This window comes from Alternaria ethzedia (assembly GCF_023757985.1).
Source record: "Alternaria ethzedia strain BMP 0044 chromosome Unknown scaffold_37, whole genome shotgun sequence".
Lineage (NCBI taxonomy): Eukaryota > Fungi > Ascomycota > Dothideomycetes > Pleosporales > Pleosporaceae > Alternaria > Alternaria ethzedia.
Genome location: NW_026056230.1, coordinates 54,751 through 71,375, shown reverse-complemented (window position 1 = coordinate 71,375; position 16,625 = coordinate 54,751). Strand labels below are relative to the sequence as shown.

At 54.5% G+C, this 16,625-nt stretch overlaps 8 protein-coding genes across 8 annotated transcripts; 2 read left to right on the top strand and 6 right to left on the bottom strand.

Annotated features, from left to right (window-relative positions):
- Positions 1–470: 470 nt before the first annotated feature.
- Positions 471–983, bottom strand: J4E87_009608 (uncharacterized protein; the record flags this gene model as incomplete). The annotated part of the gene is made up of 2 exons (XM_049381183.1): positions 471–690; positions 898–983. 2 exons carry the CDS (start codon positions 981–983, stop codon positions 471–473), a joined length of 306 nt encoding a protein of 101 aa, XP_049229033.1.
- Positions 984–1,733: 750 nt separating this feature from the next.
- J4E87_009607 (uncharacterized protein) lies at positions 1,734–4,522 on the bottom strand (the record flags this gene model as incomplete). Its single annotated transcript, XM_049381182.1, has 4 exons — positions 1,734–2,950; positions 3,003–3,167; positions 3,218–3,802; positions 4,117–4,522. 4 exons carry the CDS (start codon positions 4,520–4,522, stop codon positions 1,734–1,736), a joined length of 2,373 nt encoding a protein of 790 aa, XP_049229032.1.
- Positions 4,523–5,045: 523 nt separating this feature from the next.
- Positions 5,046–6,303, bottom strand: J4E87_009606 (uncharacterized protein; the record flags this gene model as incomplete). The annotated part of the gene is made up of 3 exons (XM_049381181.1): positions 5,046–5,452; positions 5,729–6,073; positions 6,291–6,303. 3 exons carry the CDS (start codon positions 6,301–6,303, stop codon positions 5,046–5,048), a joined length of 765 nt encoding a protein of 254 aa, XP_049229031.1.
- Positions 6,304–7,198: 895 nt separating this feature from the next.
- J4E87_009605 (uncharacterized protein) lies at positions 7,199–8,901 on the top strand (the record flags this gene model as incomplete). Its single annotated transcript, XM_049381180.1, has 2 exons — positions 7,199–7,428; positions 7,524–8,901. The coding sequence occupies 2 exons, from the start codon at positions 7,199–7,201 to the stop codon at positions 8,899–8,901; spliced, it is 1,608 nt and encodes a 535-aa protein (XP_049229030.1).
- A 65-nt stretch (positions 8,902–8,966) lies between these two features.
- On the bottom strand, positions 8,967–10,790 carry J4E87_009604 (uncharacterized protein; the record flags this gene model as incomplete). Its single annotated transcript, XM_049381179.1, has 1 exon — positions 8,967–10,790. The coding sequence occupies one exon, from the start codon at positions 10,788–10,790 to the stop codon at positions 8,967–8,969; it is 1,824 nt and encodes a 607-aa protein (XP_049229029.1).
- Positions 10,791–11,407: 617 nt separating this feature from the next.
- On the bottom strand, positions 11,408–13,282 carry J4E87_009603 (uncharacterized protein; the record flags this gene model as incomplete). The annotated part of the gene is made up of 2 exons (XM_049381178.1): positions 11,408–13,105; positions 13,172–13,282. 2 exons carry the CDS (start codon positions 13,280–13,282, stop codon positions 11,408–11,410), a joined length of 1,809 nt encoding a protein of 602 aa, XP_049229028.1.
- Positions 13,283–14,365: 1,083 nt separating this feature from the next.
- On the top strand, positions 14,366–15,138 carry J4E87_009602 (uncharacterized protein; the record flags this gene model as incomplete). The annotated part of the gene is made up of 2 exons (XM_049381177.1): positions 14,366–14,533; positions 14,608–15,138. 2 exons carry the CDS (start codon positions 14,366–14,368, stop codon positions 15,136–15,138), a joined length of 699 nt encoding a protein of 232 aa, XP_049229027.1.
- A 226-nt stretch (positions 15,139–15,364) lies between these two features.
- On the bottom strand, positions 15,365–16,339 carry J4E87_009601 (uncharacterized protein; the record flags this gene model as incomplete). The annotated part of the gene is made up of 2 exons (XM_049381176.1): positions 15,365–15,923; positions 15,972–16,339. 2 exons carry the CDS (start codon positions 16,337–16,339, stop codon positions 15,365–15,367), a joined length of 927 nt encoding a protein of 308 aa, XP_049229026.1.
- Positions 16,340–16,625: the final 286 nt, after the last annotated feature.

Sequence of the window (16,625 nt, the reverse complement as noted above, 5' to 3'; positions counted from 1 at the left end):
GGTCACGGCGTGAAGAACGGCCGGAGCTAAAAGGGTTGTCGCCGCCGAAGAAAGATCCGAAAGGCATGTTGGGTTACTGAGATGGGGATTCGGTTGGTGTGTTTGTTGGAATACGTGGATGAAGACTGTGGTGGTCTTCAGGGTGTGTAGATGTGCGTGTGCGTTGATGTGATGCCTTCAACTAGGAGCCATACTGGGGAGTCTTTTATACAATAAAATCCATCCCATTCGTGACGAGACAGTGCGAGTGAGACCATGGTGTTGACGAACGATATACTGGGTCAGCATGTGGTGTCGGAGAACGCGCGGCAAAGTGCTAGATCAATGTGTCGTGTGAATGTATACACCTGCGCCACTGTGAATGAGGAATGTGTGTAGTGCATCAATGGCGGGAATGGAGCAGTACTGGGTTGAAGACGCGGTTATGTACTGGAAGGAGAAAGAAGTTGTCTCATCGATGGGAAAGCCATTCACTGAGTGGTTGCGTAATGGATCAGCTTTGTGTTTCGCGAGGTTACGACGTAGTATTGTAGGACGCAATACGCGACCCATCCTCGCACATCGTTCAAACCCGAGTCAATATGAGTCTGCGATGGAACGGGGCTTCCGTCCTCGGTCTCGTCTTCAGTGGCCAGCTCATCATCAGAGTCTGGGATGACGGCTCGGTTCCTCTTTCCCCGGGTACGATGTCTGGGATACGTCAGCGGTTATCGAACTTGGCTGTGGGTTTGTGCTTACGATACGGGTCGTGGGGTGGTGTCATGGTCAAGAGTCGCAGTAGAAGAACTTGAAGAACGGCGCGAGCGGCGCTGCGTCATAAGGCCACAACAAGAAAAGTCCATGGAAGGTGAATGCGGGTCGGTGCGCTCTTAGCCCTGATCATAGGCTGGTGAGGACTCGCCAGCATCCGAGACTGGAGGACGTGTGACTTTGGTACGCTTGGTACGCTTGCCCTTGGTGACCTTGTTCTTGCGAGGTGGCATTGCGTAGGCGTGGGAGTGTGAGTTGATTCGAAACAGGTCGAGGTGGTGGATGTGAAAAGTGTGGTGGAGGTGAAGAAACAGAACCAGAACTCGGCAGCAGACGAAGACAGCCAGAGATTAGCGCTACGACCGCTATGACCAAGCGTTGACGTAGTATCGGACGATTGCAAAGCGTCGAGGCAGACCATTGGCCGCGTTGGGTTAGCAACTAGACAGGAGGCAGGTGCGAGCGATCAATGTGGCAGCGAGTAGGCTCGGTCACGCCGAGAAACTGGTCAAACTGGAAGCGACGTCTGGTGCGACGCACGTAACGCGTCTTTGCAGTAGGTGGTGATGAGGGCGCCTCGTTATGAGGAGTTGTAGAAGACTGGCGATCCTGAATAGTGTTGGTGAATGATCAGGAGAGCTGACAGCAGGGCTAAATACCGTGTCAGCGAAAGGTTCCAAGGTTCGCGGCTTCCCGATGGTAGTTTCTCACCAGGAAGAGCACACGCCACTGCTGCATGCCACATGCCAAAGTCACGCTTGCCCACCGGGCGAGTGAACAGGTACTTTCATATGCTTGAAGGGGAGAGAAGATGTCTCAGTGATGGGAAAGACATCCACTGGGCTATTTGATAATCGAATTAGTGTTCCGTAGGATTACACCATAGTCTTGCAGGATACCGAATAACCTGTATTTCCGACAGCCTCCAGATGGCGGTGGCTCCAGCACAACCCCCCTCTACGCCTTTCACACAACATCTACGTCTACGCAACATTCTCCATCAACCCCGCCCCCACCGTCCTCCCCCTCTCCCTAAGCACAACCCTCATCCCCTCCTCCACCGGCAACTCCCTCTCCAACTGCACCACCACCCTCGCCACCTCCCCCGGCTTAACAATTCTAGGCTTCTTCTTCACAACCTCACCCGTGAACTTATTCAGCTTAGCACTCAGCGTCCTAATTCCCGCAGGCGAGTTTAGGGTACTTCGGAACACCTCCACAGGCATCGGTAGTACGTGTTCGAAAGCGAGGAGCTTGGATGTGAATGCTTTGACGAGTTTGACGGGATCGCTGCGCGCGCAGACGATGTCGCCTTGGCGGAGGTGGATGGGGTCGATGTCTGTGAGGTGGAGTGTGGGGATTTGACCGCATACGGCCCAGTCTACGGGGGCGTCTTGTACTTCGATTGACTTGATGGTGGCGGTTTCGTTGGCGGGGAGGGCGAGGATAACGTCGCCTACTTGCAGGGTGCCGGCGTCGATGCGGCCTGATATGCTGAGTGGGGAGCGTATGTCGCCGCGGAAGACATCGGCGACGGAGAGGCGGAGGGGCTTTGCAAAGTTTCGGAATGGGAGATCGATGCGTTCGAGGGCTTCTAACAGGGTTTCGCCGGTGTACCAGTGGGCGGCGGAGTTTTCGATCTTCTTCACGACATTCTCTCCTGTCAGGCCTGCGAGCGGAATGAAGGTTATCCGCTTTTCGAGGAAGCTGGCTTCGGTGAGGAAGGCAGTCATGCGTTTTGAAATGTCGTCGAAGCGTGCTTTCGACCATCCGACAGTGTCCATCTTGTTCACGGCTACGATGATATGTTGCATGCCCATACTTCGTGCGATCAAGATGTGCTCTTTGGTTTGCCCCTTAAGACCAGACTCGAAGCTGTTCGTACTTGCGTCGATAACCAGGACGGGAAAGTCGGCTTGTGATGCACCGGATATCATGTTGGGGATGAAGTCCTTATGTCCGGGCGCATCCAGAATGGTGAATTTGGTCTTGTCGGTCTCGAAGTAGTTTGTAGCAATGTCAACTGTGACACCACGACTCCGCTCTTCGCTTGTTTCGTCCATGACCCAAGCAAGCGCGAACGAAGATTTGCCGATGGTTTCTGCTTCTTTCCGCAACTTGTCTATTGACCGCTGGTCGATGACTTTGAGATCGTAGAGCAACCGCCCCATGAGCGTACTCTTGCCGTGATCGACGTGGCCTGGGGAAGTTAGCATAAGATTTTCATAGCATTGACGATAAAATCTACTCACCAAGTACTACAAAGTTCGCCAACCGCTTCGAGGCGCTCTTCTCAAACTCATCCATGACGTTCAGGTTCTTGCTCTTCACTCTCGGTTCGTCCGCCACGGTAAGCTTCTCGACCGATTCGGTCAGGTCACCGTTGGTCTGCTTTTTCTTCTTCTTTGGTGTTGTTCCTGTATGATTTAGAGATGTTCAAAAAGAAGTTGTATCAAAATCTAGTGACGTCCGCCACCTGCGCCCTTTGCCTGTGCTGCCCGCACAATGTCATCCGGACTCGGCCCAGCAAAAGCACCAGTGCCATCATACGATTTGTACGCAGCAAAAGGTAGTGGAACCTCTTGTAGCGGTGCTTGGGGGTGCTTCGATGACTCGTCAGAGCCGCAAAGGGTGGAAGCGAACATGGAGGCGGTGGCGCGTTGAGCTGGCGATTCGACGACTACGGCAGGCTGGGGTGCTTGAGGCTCTTCTATCTTGGGTTCTTTCGGGGCTTCTGGTGCTGGCGATGGCGACCGTCTGCGGATGGGGTATCGAGAAGGACGAGCTGGGCCAGTGCCGCCGAGAGAAGGATTGCCACCCTCCTGGTTCTTCACTGAAAGCTTGTCAAGCATGGCGATGGCCGAATCCGCATCGTTGTTGGCTTTCGAGGCAGCAGCTTCCGCATCTTCTCGTTCCTTTCTTCGCTTCGCCGCAAGAGCAGCCAGCTTTGAGGAGCCCCCAAGTAGTCCGCCTTTGTAGTGTGGAGCATCAACGGTGATGACGCCGAGTCGTTCGGGTGGTACGTTGCCCCAGGGCACATCCCAGAAGAAGTCTGTGACAGCGTTGGTAGGCATCGCATCGAGATGGGGCAACGGTGCGGGATGGAATCAGAGAAGGTGGTTGGGGGGAAGAGGGTGGGGAGTATGGCTAGCGGAAAGGGCGACGTGTTGGGCTTCGTGTGATGACAGTTGCTTCACACCTAAATGTCCTCCACGAGACCTCCACCACCGCCCCTCCGCCTCCCCTCCGCCTCCCCCCCACCTCCCCCACCCACCCGACGGTGGAGGATGACAGCGGGGCAGCAGACGCGTCTACATAGCTAGAGTGGAGTGCAAGTGAAGAGATGAGTGCAGTGAGCGTGCTTACCTGTCGTAACCGGCGCCTTCTCCTCCGCCACACTAGCAGCCTGATCGAATCTTGACACCGGCTTAACCTTCTCCTTCCCCTGCTTCTGCACCTCCTCCCTCGGTTCCCCCACCCCAAGCCTATTCTTCAAATAACTAACACTCTTCCCAACATCATAGTAGTAATGCCACAGCGCCTCTTGTATCTGCTCGTCGCTCGTAAAGTCGCTTTTATCCCCCAGCGCCTCGCGTACTCTTATGGTACCTGCACGCATCTGCTCTTTATCGTCTTCTGTCATGCCGCCGTCTCCTGCATCGGCTGCACCAGCTGCTTCTTCTTCCTCGTAGTAATCGTCATCGTCGTCGTAGATGTCGTCGTCATCGTAGTCGACGTTGCGCGTGCGCGAGAAGCCGCTTTTGGGAGGCATCGCTGCAATAGTGCTGTTGTTGGCAGAGTGAGGGGGAACGTGAGAATTATTGGGCACGCGCGCGTCGTGGATGAGTCGTTTCGCAGGCGTGTAGAAATGTTTCGCGAGAGGCAGCTTTCTAGTGTGAATTATCGCGTCCCTTGGTTGACGTCGGTGGTGGGGCTTTGTCTTGACGTGTAGCGCGGCTGCGATTTGCCCCGCGCTAGTTGGGAGCTTTGGGCAATGCAATGACGATGATTCGTTTACTTTTCACTAAGACAAGAGAGCTGCAATCATCATGGAAATTGTTTCGATTCAAGTTCAAGCTCGCCAACAGCTCGACACACCCGTCGAAAGATACAGCAGTGGGGTATAGTATTAGTGGAAAGAGACAATGCTGAAAACCCTGGCCAAACACTCGCCCTTCGCCCGCTGTATTCAAAAGAAATTGTTTTTTGTAGTTTTCTGACCCATTTTTGATGCGGTGTCTCCTCAACTGTGCGGTGATGCCCAGTGGCTTCTCTTAAGCCGAGAAGGAAGCTCCCTATTTCTCTGCCTTCTCCTCAGCGGCGGCAGGGGCAGCAGTGGTAGCGGTAGGCTCAGCGACAGGCGCAGGCGCAGGAGCAGCGAGAGTAGGATCCGCAACCGCAGGGGTTGGTGCAGGGGCGATGGGCTCCTCAGCTTGCGCAACGGGAGCTGGTACCGCAGCTGGTGCAGCGGGCGCAGCAGCCTTGTCCTCGCCAAAGTTGGGCTCGTCGAACATAGGACCGCTTGTAGCGCTCATGCCGGCAGCGGGCTGGCTGGTAGGCACTGCGGGCATTTCCACGGGGGCCACAGGTGCAGGTGTATCGGTGACCTTGGCCTCAGTGTCCTTAGGGGCCTCGGTGGCAGCGGGCTGAGATTCGGCAGCAGTTGGGGGTGCGGGCGCGACGGCACCAACGGGTTCGGGGGCTGGAAGATGATGCGTTAGTCTGGGTGTCTTGAGCGATGAAGAGATATAAGAAATACTAGTCAAGACAAATGTCGTATCTCGCATAAGTCGTAACGTGCTGGTGGAAGTGCGATGATGCTAACACATAGCCATCCATCTGGTGCAATAGTCCCACACCTAGATGGGGCCGTTCCACTGGTTGTCTAGGTCGACCTTCTGTCGCCGCCTAGAGCCATCGCAGGCTTCGTTCCCGCGGTACGGTAATGGACTGGAGTGTGAACGAGATGTAAACCTACTGGACGTGGCCTTCTTGACCTCAGTCAGGGCCGCAGCTTCATCCTTCTTCACCTCGCTCTGAGCTGGATCTGAAGCTGGAGCTGGAGCTGCAGCGGGCTCAGCAGGCGCTGGCACTGGCGCAGCGGGCTCAGCGCTGGTGGCCGAGGGTGTCGTCTCGGTCTTTGCGGGCTCGGGCGCAGTAGCAGGAGCTGGGGCAGCCGGCGTAGTCTCGGTGGGCTTGGTCTGCGCAGGCGTAGCAGCAGCGGCTTCACCCGTGGCCGTGGGCTTTGGCTCCTCCTTCTTGGACTTCTTGCCCCTGAAGAGACCCTTGAAAGCCTTCTTCATCTGGTCCATGGCGTCGAGTGCTGTTGGAAGGATGTGTCAGATAGCGATTCTGCGTGTGTGCTCGTGATCACACGGGCTAACGTGGTGGATCATGGCTTGTGGGGGTAGGAGTTTGCGCGCATACAAGCAGACATCAAAGTAGCCAACTGCCACGACGAAGTTTGCAAAGATGCAAGCGCATCGAATCCGGAGATGGACTCGATTTGAAGAGTGGAAATGGATGAGGATTGCACTTACGAACTCCCGGCATGCTGACGACGGTCCTAGCTAGCTGCTAGATAAGCTATTGAGGGTCGAGGGATAGCACAAGCGTGCGCAAAGAGAACAGGGAAAAGAAATGCAATGGATGAGGAGTTCCGGCGGAGGATGTCTAGGTCGCGAAGGAGCGTGGTGATGACAGCGAAGCGCGCGGAGGATGTCGAGTTGACGAAGCTCTGTTGTTCTAGCCGGGACCCTGACACGCTAGGCCAATCGTCTCCACCTCCGCACTATGCACGCCAGATGCACACCATGCCACCAAAAATAGCGCCTTCATGCACTACCTGCACGCAATCAGCCGCCGTTGGTGTTTCACCTGTCGCTCGAGTACACTACAGCCATGCAGGACATCCTCCAGTTGAACCATCGCGCCCACCGTTCCCAAGGCTGCCAACGAGGCCGCCGATACCACAGAGATTAGACGCCGCTTCGGGTTAGCGCTGACTCGCCCTGCATCAACGACGATCGGAGATTTTGTGGTTTATCGTAACACGTGAGCTGCACAACACCACGCACAATATCATCGTGGAGTTTGTATACTTCGCGCATTGCAGATGTCTCAACATGTATTGTTTTTGCGATGTAGCTACAGCATCAGCGTAAGTCTGCGCAGTACCGAGGATACACATGGATAACGTCACCAAGCACAGGGCAAAGGGCCTAATGTTTGGCTCATGCTAATAATGATGAACCGAAAAGGCCCTTTTACTTTAGGTGTCCATCCGTTGCGGAGGCTATGGGATATCAAAGGATGCGTACTCCAAACTTGGCAGAAATGTCGCCTTGCTATCTTTGGACTCTCCTTGCATTAAGATGACAATGTCATTGTAAGCCGCGGGGTATCATCGAAAAGGTGTCCAAGGCTCTCTTTGCAACGATACCTAGGTATGGATTTCAGCAACGCGACACGTGTGGACGATCAATTGGGGCCGGCGTTCGCAGTATTGGAGAGCAGCCTCGTCGTACAGTGCGTCGTGGCCATAGCTGCGATATGTGTTTGCACGAGGATATGGTCGTCGCACGTCTTCAGATCCATCAAGTACGGCAAAGGCCACAATGTCTTACCACCAACACTGCCGTATTGGATTCCGGGACTTCGACATGCTCTCTCGATGGCGTATGATTCACATGGCTTTCTGGCCAAATGCATGTAAGCAACCAAGGACAACTGTGCTGAACTGTCACATCACAACAGAACTAACATGGTAGCAGGAACGAATACGGTGACGGCTCACCCTTCTTCCTCGACGGCGCAGGCGAAAGATTGCTCTTCATCCTTGACCCCGAGCACATCAAAGGCGCGCTCAACAATTCCGCCGAACTAGACCCCAACCCCTTCATCCACGACAAGATCATGGGCGCACTAATGAGCAGTCCCAAAGCCGCCATCGACTACTACAACTCACCAGAAAGCAACACGGACTACATCCAAACTACGCACATCCGGCAACACACCACTGGCTCCAATCTCGGTCTCCTCGTCCAACGCCTCTTCGATGTCATGAGGCGCACCATCTCCGAAACCCTCGCCTCAACCCCCGATGGGACATGGCACGAAATCCCCGATCTTTACGCTTTCCTCGAATACCACCTCTCCTACGGCATAACGGAAACACTACTTGGAAGCTCGATTATCGAATCCTACCCAGAAATCATAACAGACCTTTGGGTTCACATAGAAGCCACAGATCACTTCTTCATGGGCCTCCCCCGCTTCGTCATCCCAAAAGCATACGCCGCCCGCGACCGCCTCCTCTCCGCAATCCGCACCTGGACCATCAAGTCCGAGGCTCTGCGTCAAGCCAACGCTGTAAACACTGTGTGGGACCCCGTGGCAGGTTCGGGCCTTCTTCAAGAGCGCGAGAAACTGTACAGCGGAATGCCTGGCCACGGTATCGAAGGCCGATCCGCTCAAACTCTCGGTTTGCTCTACGGAGGAACCAGCCTAACCGTGCCCGTCACATTCTGGTATCTGTTCGAAACGCTGCGGAACCCGGAACTACAACAGCGTGTGTTGTCTGAGATGAAGGACCACGTAGACGAGGAGACAAAATTGTACAACTTCATGCAACTCACATCGCGCCCGCTATTCCAGAGCCTCCACGCCGAGACAACACGAATGTATAGTTCCAACCTCGCGGTTCGAGAGGTTACGAGTGACGTGTGGAAATTAGATGGGAAATACAGTGTACCGAAAAGAACCCAAGTCTTCATCAGCCATAAATTCGCCGGCCAATTCACCCAGGGCTGGAAGTCCATCCGACCTCAAACTGTTGCCAAGCCTCTAGATACCTTTTGGCCTGATCGGTATATCGTTGGTAATGCTGGTGATGAGAAGAGAGAAAAGTTCAGCGACGCAGGTCTAAGCGGTAGTTGGACTAGTTTCGGTGGCGGCGAACATAAATGCCCCGGTAGGCATTTCGCACGCAATATCGGCATTGTGACACTAGCGGTATTGATGGGGGTGTTTGAGATTGAAGTGAGTGATTTGGAGAGAGCGAGGAGGCTGGATCCGGGGAATAAGAGGAAGGCGTTTGGGACAATGAGGCCGAGAGAGGGGATTGCGGGGAGGGTTAGGCGGAGGGTTTAGGGGAGGGGGTGGAGTGGGGAGGATATGGGGTTCTGGGGTGAAGATTACATGATCTTCTCCAGCTCTCAATAATCAAAGTCTTCAAACACCACTTTCTGTCCATCCAGCCACCCAGTCACTTCCTTTCTCATCCCCTTTCCAGCACACACATACCACGTCTCAGCCTGCACATCCTGTACATCGCTTTTCATCATCCTCCTCTCCACCACATCCGCCTGCGCCTTGATCTCATCTCTCATCGTAGCAAGCTCACTCTCTATAGCCCGGCCAGTCAAGAACACCTTCGCACACTTCGCCAGCCCAGGATACCGCTTGAACGTATCCAGCACCAACCCCACATCCTCCCCCCTCACCGCCCACAGCAACGCGAACTTGCTGTTTTGTAAATCCAATCCACCAACCTGACCAAACAGCGGCGTGACACCCACACCCCCAGCCACAAACACGTTTCTCCCCTCTCCAGCCCTAGCACTCACGACCTTGAACTCCCCTCCCACACCCAAAACACCCACCTCCAGCCCCGCCCGCTCATTCTGCTGGAACAGAAACTTAGTCACAGCCCCCACTTTTCGGATGGTAATCTCAAACTCCTTCTCTTTACCCGCGTCTCCTGCAGTAGGAGTCGAAGAAATCGTAAACGTCCTAACAAAATCATCGTTCAAACTCGCCGGATCCTCATCCCGCATATGCTCATATCCCACATCGAGCTCTTGGCTGAAATCAAGCGCGATCCATTGGCCTGGGCGGTATGTGAGACCTTCGGAGACGGAGAAGGTGAAGCGTGCGATGGTGGGTGTTAGGATGGCTTTCTTTGTGAGGAGGGCTGTTTGGCGTGTGGATTGGGAGGTGCTGGATAGTGCGCCGCGGATGTTGCCTTCGGTAGCTAGTGTGCGGACGAGTGGGTTGTACGGACTTGGTGTTTTCTTTGTGCCGCGGAATGGTAAACCAGTTTTTACGTACCGAAATTCTGAAATTGTTATCTTAACGGCGAGATTACTGCCTGGTAGGAGGGCGGAGGCGTCTGTGCCAGCGAGGATCTCGGTCGTGCCGGTTATATACACAACATCTCCGGTCTCGTAGTCGGGGAAAGCAAGCCCGATTTTCGGGCAAAGCATCAGGTTGCCGAGGGATTGGTAGAGCCGGTTCCCAGAGTATTCGGGGTAGGCGAGGGTAGTTGGGGATATGATTCGGACGAAGCCCGGTGGGCCGCCGCGGTGGTTGACGTCCATGTCGTCTTCTGTGCTGGTGGAGAGGAAGAACATGTCCGAGTTGGATATCAGCGCTGTTCCTTCTTCGGATAACAATGAGCCTTGCGATACTAGTTCTGGGTCCAGAAGCGCGGGTCGGATTTCGTACTGATTGAGGTACTTTGGGCAGTTCCCGAGACTTTGCTCGATCTTCGTGACGAGTTGGAGCTGCGTTTGTTTCCTGTTTGACTCGCCTTCTACTTCGACGTCGACGTCTTTTATCGTACCTGCGATCATGCGGCCGGCGGTTTTGACTCTCTTTCTCGTCATCAGGTCGATGGCTAGACCTGCTACTAGCTTCCCACCGTCTTTCGCTTGTGGCATCTCGCCTTTCTCTCCTTTCTCCCCTCCACCCAAGAGCGCTCGTACAACAGGATCATGCTTGCCGTCGACGAGAGTGCGCGTACCGATGAAACCTCCACCAAGCGGCTCTGAGAAACCAGGTTCGCCACCCCATAGTGTCGTCCAAGGCCGAGATTGTTCGTCTAGAGTTCCAAAAGCAAGTAGCGGAGCTCTTTGGAACATGAAGGCAGCTTGTGGTGTGAGCATGGCTGATGTTGGATTGTCTTGAGGCGGAATGCGGAGGAGGCGGTGCATCTTCTCTTCGCCCTCGTTCCAGGGCATGCCTATCGAGAAAGACATGTTGATAGCTTGTGGAGTGAACCTGAGGGAGGTTTTCGTGGTGTGTAGTCAGTGGGCCGATGTCTTCTGTCCGAGCTCTGGGTTATGTAGCTTGTACTGCTAGGAAGAATTATTGGGCGTCATGCTCTGGTGACGAGGCTCATCCATTCCAAGGATGACTTTGTTGCCGTCGGCATCTATCCTAATAATGCTTTGCACCGAATTGTTGAGGTGTCGTCCGAAGGGCGCATTGGTAGTGATGCCGCGGCATGTCGCCATCGGCGGCATCCAAATAGTGATGGTTAAGGTCGGTCCTACATGCGGGGGAAGGGAAGCTAGCCCAAACGGGTCGGGAGGCCTTAGAAGAAGGAAGTAACACGCTTATGAAGCATGACCGGCATGGAATAACGCGCCAGTTACAGAGACCTGCACCTCATACAAGCATAAAACCGAACATGTCTGCAGCCTACATTAACATAGAATCCTGCAAAGTAGGTGTCTTAACGTCGATGTAGGCTCTAGACCTGTTCGGATTTTTGCAAGGTTGACGTGCCTGTGTAATCTGGTGCAGCTGTCTTGCCGCTCAGTCAACATCTTTGATCCAAGTATCGTGGACATATTCACTAACACCCTACCACCTAACTATACTCCCCCACAACCATCTCCGCAGCCCTCTCCGCAATCCCATAAACAAGCGTCTGCAAATGCGCACTCGGCAAAAGAGGAATAACACTCGCATCCACCACCCTCAACCCCTTTGTACCATAGACCTTCAACTCCTTATCCACAACACCACCATCCTTCTCCGGCAGCAGCGCAGCAGTACCAATAGGATGATAAATACTCAACGTATTCGCCAGCGCATATTTGCGCCAATCCGCATCTGTCTGCACAGCACTGCCCGGTTCGTACTCATTTGTCCAGACCTCGCTCATGGGCGCGGTAGAAGCGATCTTACGCATGTATTTGGCGAGGTTTGTAGCGGCTTCGAGGTCGTAGGGGTGGGAGAGGTAGTTTGGGTTTATGAGCGGTTTGTCGCTGATGTTGCGGGAGGGGATGTGGACGTTTCCTTTGCTGAGGGGGTGTTGAACCACGCCGATTAGTGCGAATGTGCCGATGCCGAATTGGGTGGAGTTGGCGGCGGGGTAGCCTTTCAGACCGGTGTAGCCGTCTGAGAAGATGACTTCAAGCTGGGGGACCTTTGTGCTGAGAGCGGGGGAGAAGTATGATTTCTTCAACTTGTCGGTTGCGGACGTCAAGCTGGCGTCGCTGTCAACGAGGTTCCGGAGCGCGGACGCGGTGGAGTTGCTGACGGTGCCCCAGGGGAAGTATGCGTAGCCGCTGGCGGTGTAGTCGTAAAGTGAGACCTCATCCGCGTTGTAGAGGGCTAGCTCAGCGGCTGCGCGGGTGGCATTCTTCAGGACGTCGAAGGAAGGGTATTCGGGCTTCAGTTGGTAGGAGATTTGGATGCGGATGTGGTCTTGGAGGTTCTCGCCAACCGAAGGTAGGTGCTTAACAACGGGAATACCGAGCTTCTTGAGCAGAGTAGAGTTGCCGACACCGGAGTGTTCCAGAAGACCGGGAGTTTGGAACGATCCAGCCGAGAGAATGACCTCCTTTCGCGCGGTGATTGTTGTACCGTCTTCCAGGGTGACACCGACGGCAGTCTTTCCTTTGAAGTTGATCTTCGCCACACGCGTGTCTAGCTTCAAGACGAGGTTATCCTTGGCGAGTTTGAGGTATTCTGGGGCGTAAGAGCGAGTGTAGTTGGGGCTGACGTTGCTAGGTTGGGTCGAGACGCCGATGGGGTTACCGTTCAGGCTCTCTCGGTTCGTCGCCAAGCCGAGGCTATTCATGGTGGGATACCATGCGGACTGGTGACGGGGAAAGATCCTGTTGATGAGCGTGCGGATGGGCCCCGTTGTGCCGACCCCCTCGGTGCCATATGCAGGCGACGGCAGGAATGTCTCGCACTTCAACATCGCAGCGTACAAGTTCTTCCAGTTCCATCCTTTGTTGCCTAGCTGCTTCTCCCATGCGTCCAGTTCGTACTCGGAAGTCCTGTCCCATGTCATGAGATTGAGCGCAGAGGATCCTCCGAGGACTTTGCCACGGTTCTGCGCAAAAACGCGGTTGTTGGCGCCGGGTTGGGCAATGGTAGTGAAGTTCCAGTCATATTTGCCACCAAGTGTTGACCCTTTTCTTCCTGGGACGCTGATACCTGGTTCCTGACGGCCATCGGGTCCAGCTTCTATGACGAGGACGTTGAGATCTGGGAGTCCGAGACTAATGCGTGAAGCGACTGCGAGACCTGCAGTTCCGCCCCCAATCACTATCTACATTGTCTGTTAGATCATCTTCGGAGTTGGGATGGAACCTGTTGGCTTCGAAAGGCAACGTACAAAGTCATAAGAGCTGGCATTAACCGCACCCTTTGCCTCCCGCTCAATAACTGCGGCACTACCATACTCCAACAGCGCAAACGCCAGCAAAGTGGATGCCTGTAACTTCATAATCGCGTCCCGTGGAAAAGCAGCGCTCTCTCAAAGAATAAATAGCCGATACAAGGCTTGGAGACCGGTAAATCGCCGCCCTCGAGCATACCAGCAGAATATAAATTGCTTGTCAGCGCTACTGAACTAGGAAAAGCATGCTAGCGACATCGAGATCTTGGTCCGAGATCCAAGATTCCGTATGCAGGTGCGGGCCTGATGTCGTGTATCCATTTTATCCGATGCGAGACGGGACAGGGGCGGGCACACCACCCACTCTTTGCCTGCGTCCTTACGCCGTCTACCGGGGATCTCGTATGAGTAATCCGGATACTTCATGGGAGCTTCAGTGCTTTCTGGTGCTCTCGAGGCGGTGCGGTCACGATCCCTGGCGTTGTCGCCATGCTGAGAGCCATTCCATCGGGAACATGGTACCTATGGCTTCCGGGGACATGGTGAAGGCTTGTTCGACTACCCAGCCGCAATGTGGGTCCGGGAGTTGATGAACGGGAACTAGACGGTTTTTCGTAGGACGGTGCATCATGCGCGAGCCGTATTCCACACTGGTGGCAACGGTCCATGCCCAGGTGGCCTTTGAACACCCCCAAATCTGCCGCCAACGCTACGTTTCCGTTATCCCGAACGTGCGCGAGCGGTAGAAGTGCGCGTAGCAAGAACGTGGTAAAGAGGCAAGCAGCTGTCAATGAAATCATAGTCAAAAGCTGTAGAACATTGAAACGACCAAGTGGGCGGGCGCGCTAGTCGGGTGCCTGATGTCCTCTATCAGCAGGAACGAACAAGGCTATCCTCACACTACACACCGCAACTACTCTCCAACCTATTCATTCGAGACTCTGGAAGAATTGTAGCTTTCTCACATGCCTTTCGTCCAAAAGGTGGCATCCCGGCCCAACCGCAGCAACACGAGAAAGCTGAGCTGCCCAGGCCAGCCAGCTGGACCCCTAGTTTAGTCTTAACTCCGCGTCCCAACATGGGCATGACGGAGATGCGAACTTTGCTCATCCACTAACACCTCTATCATTGTCTTGTACATACTTCATCTTTGCCGACAACGCCAAACAGCACGTCACATATTCGCTCACCATGGCACCGCGCAAGACGCGGGTGAAGCCCACAGCCTACCCATTCCTACCCTTCCACATCATACGATGCGCGCAACTGCTTTCGTCCTTAGTAGTAGCGAGTATTATGTTTTACTTCCTGCGTGAATTGGCGCATGATGGGTATAGGTTGCCTTGGACGTTTATTTTGGTAAGTCCCTTCGTCATTTCGTTCTGGCTATTTACCTACTACATTCGTTTATTGCATTACTAACTATTACCCAGCTAATGACTGTATCCCTCTTAACCCTCGCCGCACTCACAACCACGATCGTCCTACACTTCCGCCACGGCCTATCCGCGTCGCTCAACCTGATTCTCAACAGCGTCCTCACGCTCCTCTGGACTGTATCGTTTGCTCTGCTGGCGTGGTGGTGCTCGGGCACATTGGCGCATGTATGCGACGCGGACAGTTGGGAGTCAGACACCGGGGTTAGCGTGTGTAGGATGTATAAGGCGCTGTTCAGCTTCGCGTTGTTGGGCTTTGTTGCCACGGGTTGCGCGTTGGGGCTGGATGTCAAGGTCATGAGGGGCACGAGGACGAGGGGCGTGTTTCAGCAGTTGGATGTGCTGAATGGAGGGGAAGCGAAGAGAAATGAAGAGGATACAGGGAGGGACATCAACCCGAATCCCATCGCTGCGCGGGCGCAACGGGGTAGGGGCGGAGACGGGTATGCGCTGCCAGAGGAGCAGTTTGAGTACAACGACATTGGATATCACGGGGCAGCGGGCGAGGTCGGGCAAAGCAGGATATAAACCGCGTAGCCACGCCAACCTAGGAAAAACCTGAACAGCCTGGAGCCTACATTGGCGCTGGGTCACCGCCTTTGCAAGCTTTTGGCTTAATGTAGCCTGCAGACCTGTTTAGTTTTTTTCTTGTGTGAGGTGTAGCAATGCCATAAAGGATAATCCCATCTACTCAAACGCTATCTCAACGCCGCCCAAATGCTGGCCTGAAGCCGGGTATCACAGTGCAAGGAAACTAGAAAACGTCGTCCATGATGACATCTCTGCTCATGGCTGCCGTCGCAGCATGCTCAGTACCAACATCCGCGTCCATGGACATGGACGGAGCTTCGCGCGCGGAAATCTCGTCCTCGACGAAGACACCCAGGCCACCGAATGCTTCCCGTAGTGTACGACTGCAGTAGTCTTGCAAGCTGTGTCCTCCCACCAGATGCGCCGGATCTCGCTTCATACGCGCGTACCAGTCCACCTCGTAGCTGTCCTGGAGGACGTAGTATTGTGGCGCGATGGTGTAGCCGCCGAATGGGTCGAAGGGTGCTTCGACGGGTGGCGCGACGCGCTTCTTGAGTCCGCGGATTGCGAAACCGGGGTCGACGTCGTCTTTGATGCCGGTGCTCTTGTTGCGGGCGGCGGCTTCTGATTCGGCTTTTTGGAGGGCTTCGAATTTCTTTAGTTTTGCCCACGTCGCGTCTACGTCGATGTTGAGGATGAGGTTCCAGTTGATTTCTTCGACTTGCTCGAGGTAATCGTTGTAGTCGCGGAGGGACTCGAAGTCGTCTTCTGTTTTGTTCATACTATACGTTGTTAGATAGATGTCAATGTCTCCAATCATTTGCACTCACATCTTCATGACCTTCTTCCTCAGATCCACCTCCCGCTCAACCTTCAGATCCTCAAACGTCGCCCTCCGAAAGTTCCGATAAGCCAGCGTCTTTGCGCATCCAGCAACAGGACATATACTGTTGCCCTTGCCAAAGAGCCGATCCACGCAGGTATCGCACATTTTGTGGTAGCATATCGGGTTGATCTTGAACTGCATGTTGGAGTTGAGGAAGCGCGACGACCTGCATACGGGGCAAGAGTCTGATGCATCGTCAGCGAGGGAACGTGGGGGGTGTGACTGCTGTAAAGACAAGTTGTAGAGGGTTTTGGAGAGAGACGCACCGCCATCTGGCTTGGACGCGTCGGCGCCGCGCGCGGATTTCGACATGGCGGGTATGAGGCGGAGGCGAGGGAGCTGCGAGGATGGGGCCGAGGGATCTTGAGGTTTGGTGCTGACTCAGCGGGCGGAAGTCGCTGGTCGTCTTACGAGATTGGGAGCATGACTAGAAGTCGATAGAATTGTAGACGAGGGGATAATCACTGAATCTGAGGTCCAGGAACTGCTCCTGTCTGACAGACGACATACCGACGATCTGCATGCATGGCTTGCATGGTTTCCCTTGTGGGGCCTGACGCCAAGACCGACGCTTTTTCTCGTACACAAAATTCCTTCA